At 40.7% G+C, this 14,258-nt stretch overlaps 1 protein-coding gene across 3 annotated transcripts in view; it reads right to left on the bottom strand.

Annotated features, from left to right (window-relative positions):
* Positions 1–14,258, bottom strand: part of PPP4R2 (protein phosphatase 4 regulatory subunit 2) — a 154,261-nt gene that overhangs the window by 40,800 nt on the left and 99,203 nt on the right. For 2 of the 3 annotated variants that reach the window (XM_060022916.1, XM_060022917.1), the window contains exons 1-2: positions 13,205–13,413; positions 12,107–12,188 (exon numbers count right to left, since the gene is read on the bottom strand). In XM_060022916.1, coding sequence (XP_059878899.1) covers positions 12,107–12,188; positions 13,205–13,238 — 116 coding nt within the window. In that variant the 5' untranslated portion in view covers positions 13,239–13,413. Of the gene's footprint in view, positions 1–12,106; positions 12,189–13,204; positions 13,414–14,258 lie in introns of those variants that run through there. The other variant, XM_060022919.1, reaches the window with a different exon arrangement.

Below are 14,258 nucleotides of genomic sequence, written 5' to 3'. Positions count from 1 at the left end.
CCCTGTGCAATGTAGCATTCTTGGCTTCACACTATATGCCAGTTGCGTCCCCCACTTGTAACAACCAAAAATGTCTCCAGACGTTGTCACCCCTGGTTGAGAACAACTGTTAAGAATTATTGAAACAGAAAGTGAAATAAATATTACAGAATTAAATGCAAATTTGAAGAAAAATCCCACATCTCAAAAATCTCACACATCTTCAATTACTTTTACTTAGACACCATTAGTATTTTACGTACATTTAAATAAAAGTGTGTATTTATTCAAAACTAATTTTAAGATAGTAGGAAACAATCTTAAGATACGTCCCTTTTTTGGGGTAGTATTTTCATTTCTTCTGCTTGACTAGGACTTTATGACACTTTTGAGATCTCAGCGTGTTCTCAGTATTCAGCCAACCTAAGGACAGAATGTAGTTTTGTTTTGTTTTTTTTTCTCTCAAACTAACTGGTTGTTTTGGCCTATTTACAAATAAATAGACCAGGACCACATGTGTGTGTGTGGGGGGATTTACCAGGACAAAATTTCAAATACAGTCATAAAAATGAAAGACATTGCTCATACTTTGTATTTGAAGTTTCCTTTACTGATAAATATGCCTACCTGTCTTTGGAATGTGAATAAAAAGACAGATACATGCCAGAAATAACAATTCAACCCACCCATGATAACAAAGACTATCCTTTGCTATAATGTCTAGACCATCCTTTTTAAACAACTTGCTGCTTGAGACTGTCTTTTTCTTTTTAGAATGAGAATTTTTTTTTAATTTAATTTTATTTTTGGCTGTGTTGGGTCTTTGTTGCTGTGCACGGGCTTCCTCTAGTAGCGGCGAGCGGGGGCTACTCTTCCTTGCGGTGCGCAGGCTTCTCATTGTGGTGGCTTCTCTTGTTGCGGAGCACGGGCTCTAGGCACGCGGGCTCAGTAGTTTCGGCTTGTGGGCTTACTTGCTCCGCAGCATGTGGGATCTTCCCGGACCAGGGATCGAACCCGTGTTCCCTGCACTGGCAGGTGAATTCTTAACCACTGTGCCACCAGTGAAGTCCTTGAGACTGTCTTAAACTCAAATTATTCCTAACACAACAAAAGTATAACTTATTTAGAAGTTAACTTTATCAAGGTACTCTATTATTTTATCAATAAAAATCTAGCCAAAAAAATTAAGAAACAAATCATAGCTTAATAAATGAGGGAGACAGAAAACTACAAATAGCAATAAACAAATGGAAAGATGCTGGCATAAAATTTAAAAAAGCAAATTAAAATGAGATACCATTTTTCATCTATCTGATTTTCAGACTTAAAAGCCTAATAATGTTCAGTACTGATACTGGACAGGTAACTTTGATACACTGTTTCTATAGGCATATGTTGAAACAAAAAGATTTCTGAAGGCCAGATAATAATGCACATAAAGTCCAACCCATAAATCCCATTCGTGCATCTGTGCCAACATAATTATGCTCACTTAAGCATTGTTTTAACTGTAAACAATCTTTAAGACCATCAAAGTGGACAGGTTAAATGAATTACAATACAGACAAAATGATGGAATACTATGCAACCCAAAAAATGATGTGCTTCAATAAGACATACACAAATTGCAGAAGTATGATATAATATTTTTTAAAAGAATTAACATATATACACATATATGCATAGAAAAATTCTATTAAGAATACACACGAAACAGGTTAACAACAGTCTAGTTTGATTTTTCTTTTTTCCTGTGAGTACTTTGTAATAAAAAACTTTTAAAACTAGACAGGCTTATCTAAAGGAGTATTAATTTCCATAATCTTTGTACATGAGTTTTTTCATATTATGGGCACAATAATAATTATTTAATTTATGTGATCCATTGAACTCAAAATGCAATTATTCTCACCAAACTTCTTGTTAACCAATATGGAGATGTGAATTTTGAAAGCATATATATGATATTCTCCATATTTAAGATACTTCCAGAAACACTGAAAGTTCTGCATTTATATTTACCACCTGTCCATATACTCACCTAATATCAATATTTTGGAATTTTTTAAAGTGGCCAAATCCTAGCTGTGGCATTCACTTCTGCCATATGCTACAGCAACTAAGATAGCAAAATCAAATGCCACAGACAATATTTACAAGAAAAGTGGATGACAAGGTAACAAGGTATTATCCCCATGAACCCTCTAGTATGAACAGTTAGGACAAGATTAGAGAGGTATTAATAGCTATACAGGAGCAAGAGAAAGACAACTTGTCTTACAACAGATTAACAGGAAAACCCATGGTTCACCAACAGTCTTCACTGGGGAAAAAAGAAAACCAGGCCACATTCTATCCACATTTAAGATTACTCCTTGCAGAAATACTCTTAATGTGCAAAGGCCCTAGAAAAGGCAGACTAGTCTCCACTTAAAGAACCACTTTGAGAAAAAAAATACCCACAATCTCAAAAGTTACCCTGGAGTCCTCATGAATAATATCCCTAAAATAAGACCAGAATAAAACTATCTCCAGAAATACTAAATTCACTTTAGCACAAACAATTCTGAATAGAAATATTTTGTTGTTAATAAAAAAGCTACCTCACCTGCCTTCCCAGCAGTACACAACAGTGCAAAAATTACCAATACACCTGTAAGACCTCTTACGTATCTCAAATTTCAAATCCTTCTATAATATGTAGTTTCTTGTTTCATCACCTGTAAATATTATCAACCTATCTCCCAATACTGCAAAGGTAAGATTTGGGGGTGACAGAATAACAAATCCAAGATGCATGTATTAAAGAGGCTTACACATTCTACCTAAAATACATACATCAGTTCATCACCTATATGCTTCATATGTATACTGCAAAATTACAATTATTGAAAGGTTTCAGCATTGGGGGTCACCAGAAAATGATCAAAATCACAAATGTTAGGGTACATCAACTCACCTACCCTACTGACCCTTTCAATAAATATCCCCTAACATAGTTTTTCTTAAACCACAAACCACCACACCCCACCTCCCCATACTTGCCACAATCCCTCCCCCAGGAAACCACCTGTGGTGTCAGTGCCTAGAAGGTCACATTATACCGTAGCACAAGGAAAGGAGGGGTGGCCAGGTATGTGGGATCTGGCTTAGGTAAGCAGCATGAAAGTCTTAGAATTTACAAAAATAACAGTGGTAATAGATTCCTACCAAATGCATAGCTTCAAATTCTAAGTAGTTTCGTAAGGATTCTAAGATAGCTACAGTAAACAGGAAAGATGTGAGAAGACAAATGAACAAGTGAGAAGTGGTATAAAGTACTGGTTATGGGAGAATCTGAAGTCAGAATGGCTGAGTTTAAATCCCAATTCTGTCACTCACCAGCTGCACAATCAAAATTATTTAAGTTCTGCAAGCCTCAGTATCCTTATTTTTAAAAAGGAGACACCTACTTCAAAGAGTACTAGTGAAGATTAAATTAGGGTAGGCATATGAAACATCTGATAGTTTCTGGCACAAAAGAAATGTTCATTAAAAGTTTGCCTTTTAGGAAGAAAAAAACCTGATAACCCAAAACAGAAGTTCTTATGTGAAAATCCTAGTCCCTTAAAGATTTCTGATTCACCACTTTAAAATCAATCAAAGACTCTAACTAGGTAGGAGTACTCACAAGCACCACATACTACAAAAAATAACATTAGGAGAATAAGATTTAAAGAGTCAAAATACTCAAGAGGCTCCACCCCCTGAAGGGAGCCCAGACAAATCATAGGGAGATAGTACAAGTACAGGTATGCACAAGTACAGGTACGCACATCTAAGTCAGACCTGGCTACAGGAAAGAAGGAAACGATAATAGCTGAAGTAAAGTTTTGGCAAGTAAAAGGAACAGCTAGCTCAGTCACAAGTATAAAGAAACTTGATGAGATTAGGGAAGTCTTGGACCTGAAAACAGATCACTGTTACTCGTCAGTATGTTTTCATTCTTAGGATTTCATTTCAGTAAGCTGCAAAAACTTTTAAGTATCAACACTGGTATCAAATACGTGTTATTTTTACTATGAATTTTTATGTTTTACATCACAGTATATAAACAAGGCATCTAAGATTTGTTGAATGCCTGCTATTTCACAAAAACTCTGCAACCTAAGTGTTGTTATTCATATTTTCAGCTGGGGAACAGAGGAAAAGAGGGCGTAGGTGACTAACTTGTTCCATCATGGTCATTCAAGTAGGTTACAATGAAACTAGAATTTTAACCAGGACAGCCTGCTAACCTAGAGTCAAGCAGATTATAAGCAGAGAGACAAGAGATACCTTGACATACACAGCTCCAAGTGTGTCTTCACTACAATAAAGCTATCTCCCTCGCCCCCCCCCCAACAAAGTCAAACTGGTAAGTGGTAACAAAAAAGCTCTACTTGAACTACCACATATATGGCACATTTTTTAAAAGCAATGGGTCACTATTACTATTATTTTACATTTTTATTGAGACTTAAATTAGCTCTTATACACTTTACAGTCAATGGTGTACGTTCTCAATAATATTCAATCTATTTTGGTAGGAATGGAGTTTGGAGGGTGGTTACAAGGAGTGCCAAACCCAGGCAGCCTGATACACGAAAAGGATCGCTGTGGGTGAAACCAGAGAGAACAAAGATGAGCAACTGAACACATATGAAGGCCTAGCAAAAATGAAGATCTAAAACACATTTCTCACATTCATCAGGTATTTTAAAGTACAATGCTTTCAGAGGCATATGTATTAAATGAAATAACAGTCAACGTTCTCCCCTTCAACTGTCTATACTCTGTTTTAGTAAGTGATTTAAGTTTTTTTGCTATCATACTGATTTAGGTAGACAGACACAAACATACACACACACTCACTCACCCCCCCAGCCCCCCAATAATAAACTCCCATATCAGAAAGGTAAAAGACCTACAGTCCACAGAACAGAGGGAAACGACTGTAAATCTGGACCATAAATTCCTCATCTTCTTACTAATAAGATGTTCTGAAGCCACATGAAGTTGGTGACAGGCTTCCAGTGATAGTCCATAAGCTTTATGAACTCCAATTTATTGGCAGACACAAAGAGGCTCTCTGGATATAGATAAAAAGGCACACATGTAGGTAACACTAAAACACACACTCTGGGAACCGCTCTGTGGCTCTCATGAGTTAGTGGTAACACTGACTGGTCTCTCTCATCCAAGTGATTCTCAATTTTTTTACTGTCTCCAAACCACTAACCTATGTAACAAACTCCCAAGAGATAACATCTTCACCTTCAGCAGACATTTAATGACAACCACTGTGCCTGTGCCCCACCCTTTACCACTGTTACTGCAATACCACCCCTGGTAACTACTGCCACAACACAGACTCCCACAGGCTTCTGAAATGGAAGGAAACTTGGAAATCATCTTTTTAAGCTCCTCATTCAGTACCTGAGGGAAGTGTGGCCCACAGTAATTTAAGTGACTTACTGGAGACTAAAATAGTAGCTATGGGGAGGAGGGAGTTGTCACTATGCACTAGTCACAGCGTTAAGCACTCATAAAGTAAGAACTCAGTGAATTCCCATAACATCCCTTGAGATGGATTTACTTTATTTCCCATATCTTACGATAAGGAAATTAAGGCACAGAGAAGTTGGCCTTGGTGACAGAGTAACTAAGTGGTAGAGCTGGGAATTCAAACCCAGGTCTGTCTTGTGCTCTCGTGACTCTCCAACCAGAGCTCTTTCCACAAGATTAAGTACCTCACACTTGTTTCATGAGCCAAGTGCACTCTATTTATGCCCAACGCACAGACAATTCTAACTTTTACCCTCTCCCAAATTTTAGTATCTATAGCTACATATTTTCATTTATTCAAGTCCTCACACAAGCTGAGGCAACCTCATGGTATAAACCCCATCTCTGAAGTGAGGAAACAAGCTCACAAATTATTTGCCCTAATTCACACAGCTAATTCTGACAAGCTAATTTCAGAATCAAGCCATGCTCCTTCCCAGAATGACGTTACCACACGCTAATTCTCATGAAATTAGAGGACTAGCCAACTACTAATAAAAACTGGACTGAACATGGAAAATATGAACTCAACTGCACACCAGAAAGATTGACGATTTGAAGTTAATTCCAGTCAGAAAACTGTGTTGACACATCTAGCTTCCAGTGCATCACGCAGTAGATTTTGTACAGCGTATATGACACATCAGATTTACAGGTTTGATGTGATGAAACAAATGAAAACTACAATTTTCTTCATGTTCCTATTTAATCACTGCAGTTACTAAAATATTTAGATGCAAAAGGGCAACATTTAACTAATACCTACTGAAAATCTACTGTGCTTCCTGTGTACCACTGTGATAATGGTACATGATAGGAATTTAGGTGGCACATGGGTAATTCATATTAATTAATATTTTAGTATTTACAGATTTTAAAATGACAGAAAAATATAACTAATGCAACAAACCACTGGTTTCAGACCTCCTTACTTCTCACAAGACTAAGAGGAAGAAATTAACATGTTGATTATACTTCTGGGGAGGGGTCAAATGAGGGCTTAATCTCTATCTGTAGTATTCTTCCATCTTAAAAAAATCTGAAGAAAAGTAAGCTGACCTCAGAAAGAACATTCAGTAAATAATTGTACAGATGCTACAAGGATGTGGCAAAAAATCCCAAAGGTAGTATGTGAAACTGACATTTTAGAAATAATGTTCAAGCGTTTGATACTATGTTAGACAAAACAAAATTCCCTCCCTAAAGAAAGCCACAGAAGAAGGATCTAACAGTCACATGGACTTAAGGAGATTTTATTTATAATAATGCAGATCTCAGTTGTTGATTACTACTACTTTTTAAGTAACTTTTATTTTCTTAGTAGTATTTCAAAATTGCTGAACACAAAGAGTTTGAAACTGCAGGGAGGGAAAAAAAGTAGACTCAATATAAGCATTATCAACACGATAACAACTACTATTTATTGAGTAAATAAATAATGTTAACACTGTTTATGAAGCAGTGTATTTCCGTGTATTATGTACTCATGCTATGAGGTACTATTACTATTCCCTTTTATAGATGAGGAAACTAACTTAACAGGGACTGACTTAAAAAGTTCTCTTAGGGACTTCCCTGGTGGCGCAGTGGTTAACAGTCTGCCTGCCAATGCACGGGACACGGATTCGAGCCCTGGTCGGGGAAGATCCCACATGTCACAGAGCAACTAAGCCGGTGCGCCACAACTACTGAAGCCCACGCGCCTAGAGCCTGTGCTCCACAGCAAGAGAAGCCACTGCAATGAGAAGCCTGCGCACCACAACAAAGAGTAGCCCTGCTCGCCACAACTAGAGAAAGCCTGCATGCAGCAATGAAGACCCAATGCAGCCAAAAATAAATTAAAAAAAAAAAAGAAAAAGTTCTCCTAAATAGTGTAACTCTGAGAGGATGGCAGAGGTGCTACAATTTTTCATCTCTCCAAAACCTCTTATGTCAAACGTAACTAACAGCAAACCCAAAACCAATAAGCAAAAACATTTACAACAAAACTCCCTGACAAGGTTACCTCACAAACCCCAAAATGTAAGTTAATGAGGAAAAACTTATGGTCACATGACCAGTATCATTATCAGAATCTGTACAAGAGAAAACAGAAGTCGTAGTGAACCGGAAGGGCCTACAAACAGGAGAACCACAAAATTGCCAACAGGTGTTCACAAGAAATCATGGCAGGTCAATGCGAGAACAGTAGCTGAAACTGAGATAGGTTTTGCCCACTCACAGTAATAAGTGAAGAGAAAGGACCTCCAGTAAGGGCTGAAAGGGACAAAGTCTTGCTTCATGAGCTCTTGAAAGTGACCCACCAGACCTCCCATCCAGAGGAGACCCCAAAGACAAGAGAAAGAGACAAGAGAGATGAAGGAAAGACAAGGTCCAAATAAAAGTATTGATAGAACAGAGCCTAGAAATTTCAGAAAGAACACTCCATATTCTAATACTTCACAAAAATAATGAGCAAACTCTGTGAAGTTAAGGACAGCTACTCTGAACCATGCCTCCTCCTCAAAGTGCAGAAAAACTATTTTCACATAAAAATGCAAAACAGAAAAATATCAAGGTCAAATCTAATATGAAATTGTTGTAAGAAAAAAGGAGAATAAGGAGCAAAATAACATCCCTCAAGACAGCAAAGGGAAGCTAGAAAGACTTGCTCAGAAACAGATCACAACCTTATACTATTTTCAAAATGAGCTAAACATATTGAGAAAAATGATACAAGTCAGAATTAGAGAAACTCAGAAAATGAAGCAATAGAATACAGCAAAGAATGAGAAAAGAATTACTTCAGGAAATAAAGACTAAACTAAAAAGCACACAAGAACAAATGATCACAACACACAATGCAGTAAGAATCCTTCAAAAGAGGAAATTTTGAAAAATCAAAATGGAATTAAATTTAAAATTTCACTTTAAAAGACACTGTTAAGAGAATAAAACGACAAGCCACACAGTGGTAGCAAGTATTTGTAAACCACATTAATAAAGAATTTGTATCCATAACATATAAGGAACTCTCAAAACCCAATAACAAATCAAACAAACCCCATTTTAACATGGGCAAAAATGCGAAGAATCAATTTACTAAAGGAGATATACAAACAGCAAACAAATAGATGAAAAGATGCTCAACATCATTAGTCATTAGGCAAATACGAATTAAAACCACTATACAATAGGCACCTATTAGAATATCTAATGTGAGAAAGATCGACCGTACTGTGTTGGAAAGGATATGGAGAAACTGATCTCAACTCCCATGATACTGGTGGAAAAGCAAATTGGCACAATCACTCAAGAAAACTGTTCAGTAGTTTCTAAAGTTAAACATACATGTACCATATGATCCAACCATTCCACTCCTGGATGTATTTTTACCCAAGAAAAAAAGAATGCATACAAAGACACATACACAAACGTTCACGGTAGCTTTATTTAATAAAGAAAAAACGGGGGCTTCCAGGGTGGCACAGTGGTTAAGAATCCACCTGCCAATGCACGGGACACACGTTGGAGCCCTGGTCCGGGAAGATGCCACATACTGTGGAGCAACTAAGCCCATGCGCCACAACTACTGAGCCTGCGCTCTTAGAGCCCACGAGCCACAACTACTGAAGCCCACGCCTAGAGACCATGCCCCGCAACAAGAGAAGCCGCTGTGATGAGAAGTCTGTGCACCTCAATGAAGTCACCGCAACTAGAGAATGCCTGTGCGCAGCAATGAAGACCCAATGCAACCAAAAATAAATAAATAAATTTTTTAAAAAAAACTGGAAATAACCCAAATGCCCATCAACCAGTGAATGAAGCAAGAACTGTAGGGTATCCATGTAATGAATACAACTCAGAAATAAAAAGGAATGAATTGTTGATTTCTGAACAACGTGGATCAATCTCAAATTATGAGGAGTAAAAAAAGGCAGACAAAGAATATACTGTATGATTCCATTTACATAAAATTCCAGAACATGCTAACTAATCTACAGTGACAAAAAGCAGATCTTTAGTTGCCTGAGGGGAGGAGAGCACACACAGGGAGGGGAGATTACAAAGGGAACGAGGAAACTTCTGCGAGTAATGGATATATTCTCCATCTGGGGTGTGGTGTTAGTTTCATGAGTGTAGATGTCAAAATTTACCAAACTATATATTTTTAGTAAACTAAACTTACTGTTATCAATAATTGAAGTTTTTTAAAATAAGCATTATTAAGTAAAGCTATTTTCTAAAAACAGAAATGAGGAAAAAAATCCAGGAATTCTTACCTTAAGAAACTCATCCATCCTAAAACATCAAAGAGATCTGAACTGCTACCTTTTAGATTTTCATTCTCGTATTTACAGTCTTAGAAGTTAGACAAAGCTCAGTTTAGCCATAAATGATGACAGAAACTGCAAATTTCAGTATCAAAAGTTAAGGCATGGGCTTCCCTGGCGGCGCAGTGGTTGAGAGTCTGCTTGCCAATGCAGGGGACACGGGTTCATGCCGCGGAGCAGCTGGGCCCGTGAGCCATGGCCGCTGAGCCTGCGCGTCCGGAGCCTGTGCTCCGCAAGGGGAGGCCACAACCGTGAGAGGCCCGCGTACCGCAAAAAAAAAAAAAAGTTACGGAATGCCCATATTGATTTAAAAAAACAAAAAACCAAAAAAGACTAAATAAAGCTAAATGTAAAAACACCAGCTGTTTGAATCATAAATTAAAAAATATTTTCCAAACTCCATAAAGAATCTAACACCACCAATCACTTTAATACAAAATACTCTCAGTAAATGTACAAAGACCTAAAGATTTGGGGGGGTTGGAGGGGTGGACAGGGATGGGACAACTGATGACCTTTTTAAGTCCTCTCTCAGGACAAATAATTGTCCAGAAAAATCAGGTTGAATTTCCCTAGCCACTTAGTGATCCAGTCAAACAGGATATTAAAGAGCTTTCTTGTAGAAACTTTCAACTGTTTATACATTTACAGCCAAAGTATTTTATCAAAACGGGACGGCAGGGGCTTCCCTGGTGGCACAGTGCTTTAGAGTCTGCCTGCCGATGCAGGGGACGCGGGTTCGTGCCCCGGTCCGGGAAGATCCCACATGCTGCGGAGCGGCTGGGCCCGTGAGCCATGGCCGCTGAGCCTGCGCGTCCGGAGCCTGTGCTCCGCGATGGGAGAGGCCACAGCAGTGAGAGGCCTGCGTACCGCACACACCAAAAAAAAGGGATGGCAGTCTGTACACACCTGGTAAGAGGCGTTAAGTATTTAACTCCAAATAATCTTGTTTATCAAAACTATGAAGTAAAATGCTTTTCCTCTTGATACTGTAGAGAGGTATTAGTTCGGAACAACTACCAATCAATATAAATACAAATTATTCTGCATCAAGTTTTTAAAATCAAGATGTTCTAGGAGACTATAATTCAAAGGCAAAAATTACCTTTCTTTCCTGAAGGGTTCTATTTTTTAAAAGCACTAAATAGAAATTTAAGATTGAACACATCACAGTCACATTCCTAAGGTGACTGGTAATTTTAATAAGCACCAGGGAGTTCCAGCTCGTCTGCAAGACCATTAAAGAGGGTTTTTTTTTTCCCCTTTCTAAAATCAGGCCAGTTATTAGAAGGCTACGCTGCAACCATAAGCAAATCTTGTGAGAAATGAACATTTGCTAATAAAGCCAAAGAAAGTATACATCATTTGCTGAAGCTTACACTCTTTTATTAGGCCTCAAAAAGAATTTTAAAACTAGACATTAAGTAGAGGAGCCAAAAGAAAGCCCATTTTTTAAAACTACCCCCCAAAAAAACCTCTCCCCTTCCTGTTCACTGCCTCCTACACAAAGGCTACAAGGTACCAAATCTGCACTGCTCTCTACAAATAAAGTTAGCCTGAGTGTGAAAACAACTCCTAAACAACTACACACACAACAATGAACTGAAATGTTCCTCTGAAAACAGTGCTAACTTCATAGTATAAGTTTCAGATTCACAGCATTTGCAAACAAGCCTAATAAAATGCTGAGCGTATGTTAACAAGTTAGCTATCCTAGAAAGTTTACAGGACAGTCAAGATTAGCATCTGGAATTTGTCAGATAATCACCCAGAGTGCTCAAGAGAATAAATATAAGTGACACTTCAAGCACCCACATACATAAATATGACAACAAAAGGTTGGATACAGGACAATAGGAGAAAATACCACCAATAAAAGAATCTGAAACAGAATCAAAGCCACAGAATTTGGGAAATAAGCCTGTTTGTTATGGCCAAAAACAGCCATAATGGAATATGCATTCTTCTTTTTCTCTGGCTCTTCTAGACTAACACATTCTAAATGCGCAAAAGCATAAAAAAAATCTTAACAAAGCTCTAAAATTCGTTACAGAGCACATATGAAGTAAATAAAGCATATACACTTAGTAAATCCTTTAAATTACTGGAGCTTGTGCAGTTTAGACAGATGGAGTATTCACTGCTTCTGAAATACACTTCTGTCCCTTTCCTGAGCAATTCTGAAGGATACACAGATCTATAACAACGATTACATGTTTTCAACTCACATTGTTTCTCCAGTCTTGGCTACATGACAAAGAAACTGATCCAGGACCGGACAAACTTCCTTTTTCCCCCTCTTCTCAAAATCTAGATAAGGGAAGAAAGAAAAGTTATTAGTATTTCTAAAAGTCCACCAACCATTTCCAATGCCTTCTAACAACAAACTTTCCTCTCACTCCTTCCTCATATTAAGCAGCAATTAAAAAAAAATTTTTTTTAATTTAAAAAAGCCTCTCAACGAAATATCCACCTCTTACTCTCCAATTTCAAATGTCACTCTTCACAGGTAACGAGAGCCCTCCTAAAGGGGGCACTCAACTTCGCCACAAACCAGCCCTAACGCAGTGCTTCTCAAACTGTGGTGCGGGGGAACACCAGGACCACATTCATCTCAGAGACCGGCTAAAATACAAAAACCCCAGATCCCGACCCCACAGACTGTTTATTTACGTGAAGTTCATAAATCTGCGTTTTAAGAAAACACCAGCTCCCTCTCGTAGCCGTCCCCCAATGATCCTGGGTATCAAAGCCTAATTCTCAGAACGCTGAAATCATGCTCTCCCAAGTTTGAGAACCACTGTTCTCAAGCCTGTTGCTTGGAAGGCGAGCAATTCAGAGCCGGGAAGGCGACCACCTGAGAATGAGGGCGCGTGGAAAGATGACTTCAGAAGCCCTGAAAAAGGCTCCTTGAGACACTTGAAAGTTGCTTTGCCGCCCCCTCTCCCCCCCCCCCAAACCTTTCACTTTTCTTCTCCCCGCCGTGGCCCGGCGTGCGGGGGCCTGATGGAGAACGAAGCCAGCCTGGGAAGGCGCTGCGGGCCCAAGACCCGTGCCCCGGGAGTGGGAGAGGGGCCGGGGCCCCCGCGAGAGCTTCCCGGCTCCCCTCCCCCAGCCCAGACGCCGGCGGCCGACACAAAGCCCAGAGCAGGGCGGGAGGGAGCTGCCCACGGGGCTCCCCGCCCCCGGGGAAGCGGGAGGGGGATGGGAGCCGGGGAAGCGCGCCCTCCCCCCCAGCCCGGCCCAGCCCCGCGGAACCACTTGCCCCGAAGGGAGATAGGACCACGGAGGGTGAGAAGGAAGGGAGAGGGGGCAGCTACCCCCACCTTTCAGCGCCTCCTGCAGCCTCTCGACGTCCATGGCTTCACGGAGCCCCTCGCAGCCTCCGCCTCCTTCCGCGGATCTCCCGGGGACTGGAAGGCCTCCCCCCACCCCCCCGACGCCCTCCCCCTCCCTTGCACACACTCCGGCACGCAGGCGACCGGGGGGGGCACCGAAGGGAGCCGGGGGAAGCGAGCGAGAGAGCGAGACCGAGAGAGCGAGCACCTCCCCGAGCCGCTACCACCAGCCCTCCAACATGGCGCCCGGCACGTCATCGCGCGCACGCTCCCCGCCGCCGTCCTCGCGCCCGCGGCGCGCCCAGACCCGGAACCCGAGAGCGCGTGCGCGGTGAGGCGTGTGGCCCCTGGCAGTCCCCCGCAGACCCGGCAGGGGCGGTAGCCCCGCCTCTCCCCCGGGATGGCCCTAGCTACCTGCGCCGACCTGAAGACGGAGTGGTCTAGGCAGGGGTGTGGGACGCAGACCCCCTGGATGTGAGTCCTTGCCATTTGCTAGCTGTGTGACCTTGAGCAATTTACTGAGCCTCTCTGAGCCTCACTTTCCCCATCTGTACGGTGAAAGCACTAGTATGGACCACTCTATTAGGTGGCTGCGAAAAGCAGGTGAGAGTGTGTACACTTAGTGGTCAGAGTACGCATTTTAAAAGCACTCACTATTACTAGTAATCGTAGCAAAAATACCTCCTTGCCTCAATCCAAAGCTCGTCGATGACCCACCCTTGAAGAGAAGCAAGGCACACAGCAAAGGGATGAAAAGCTTAGGCAATGGAACCAGCTGGATTTAAAGCCCAACTCAACTGTTTACTCCCTGTCGGACGTACTTAAACTCCGGTAGCCTCAGTTACCTCATCCGCAAAATGGAAGTTTGTAAAACAGCCCTGAGACTTGAGTGAAACGGCGATGATGAAGCACTGAGCGCACAGGGTGCCTGGAGCTTAAACACTTAATGTGGCTGCTGTTTTTATTATCATTATGATTTTGATTACATTACATAAGCACCCAGGAAGTTACAGAGGGCAGAGACCTCAGAAGTGCTCTCCCG

The sequence above is a fragment of the Delphinus delphis genome, chromosome 10 (assembly GCF_949987515.2).
Source record: "Delphinus delphis chromosome 10, mDelDel1.2, whole genome shotgun sequence".
Taxonomy (NCBI): Eukaryota; Metazoa; Chordata; class Mammalia; order Artiodactyla; family Delphinidae; genus Delphinus; species Delphinus delphis.
This window is presented reverse-complemented; position numbering and strand designations above follow the sequence as displayed.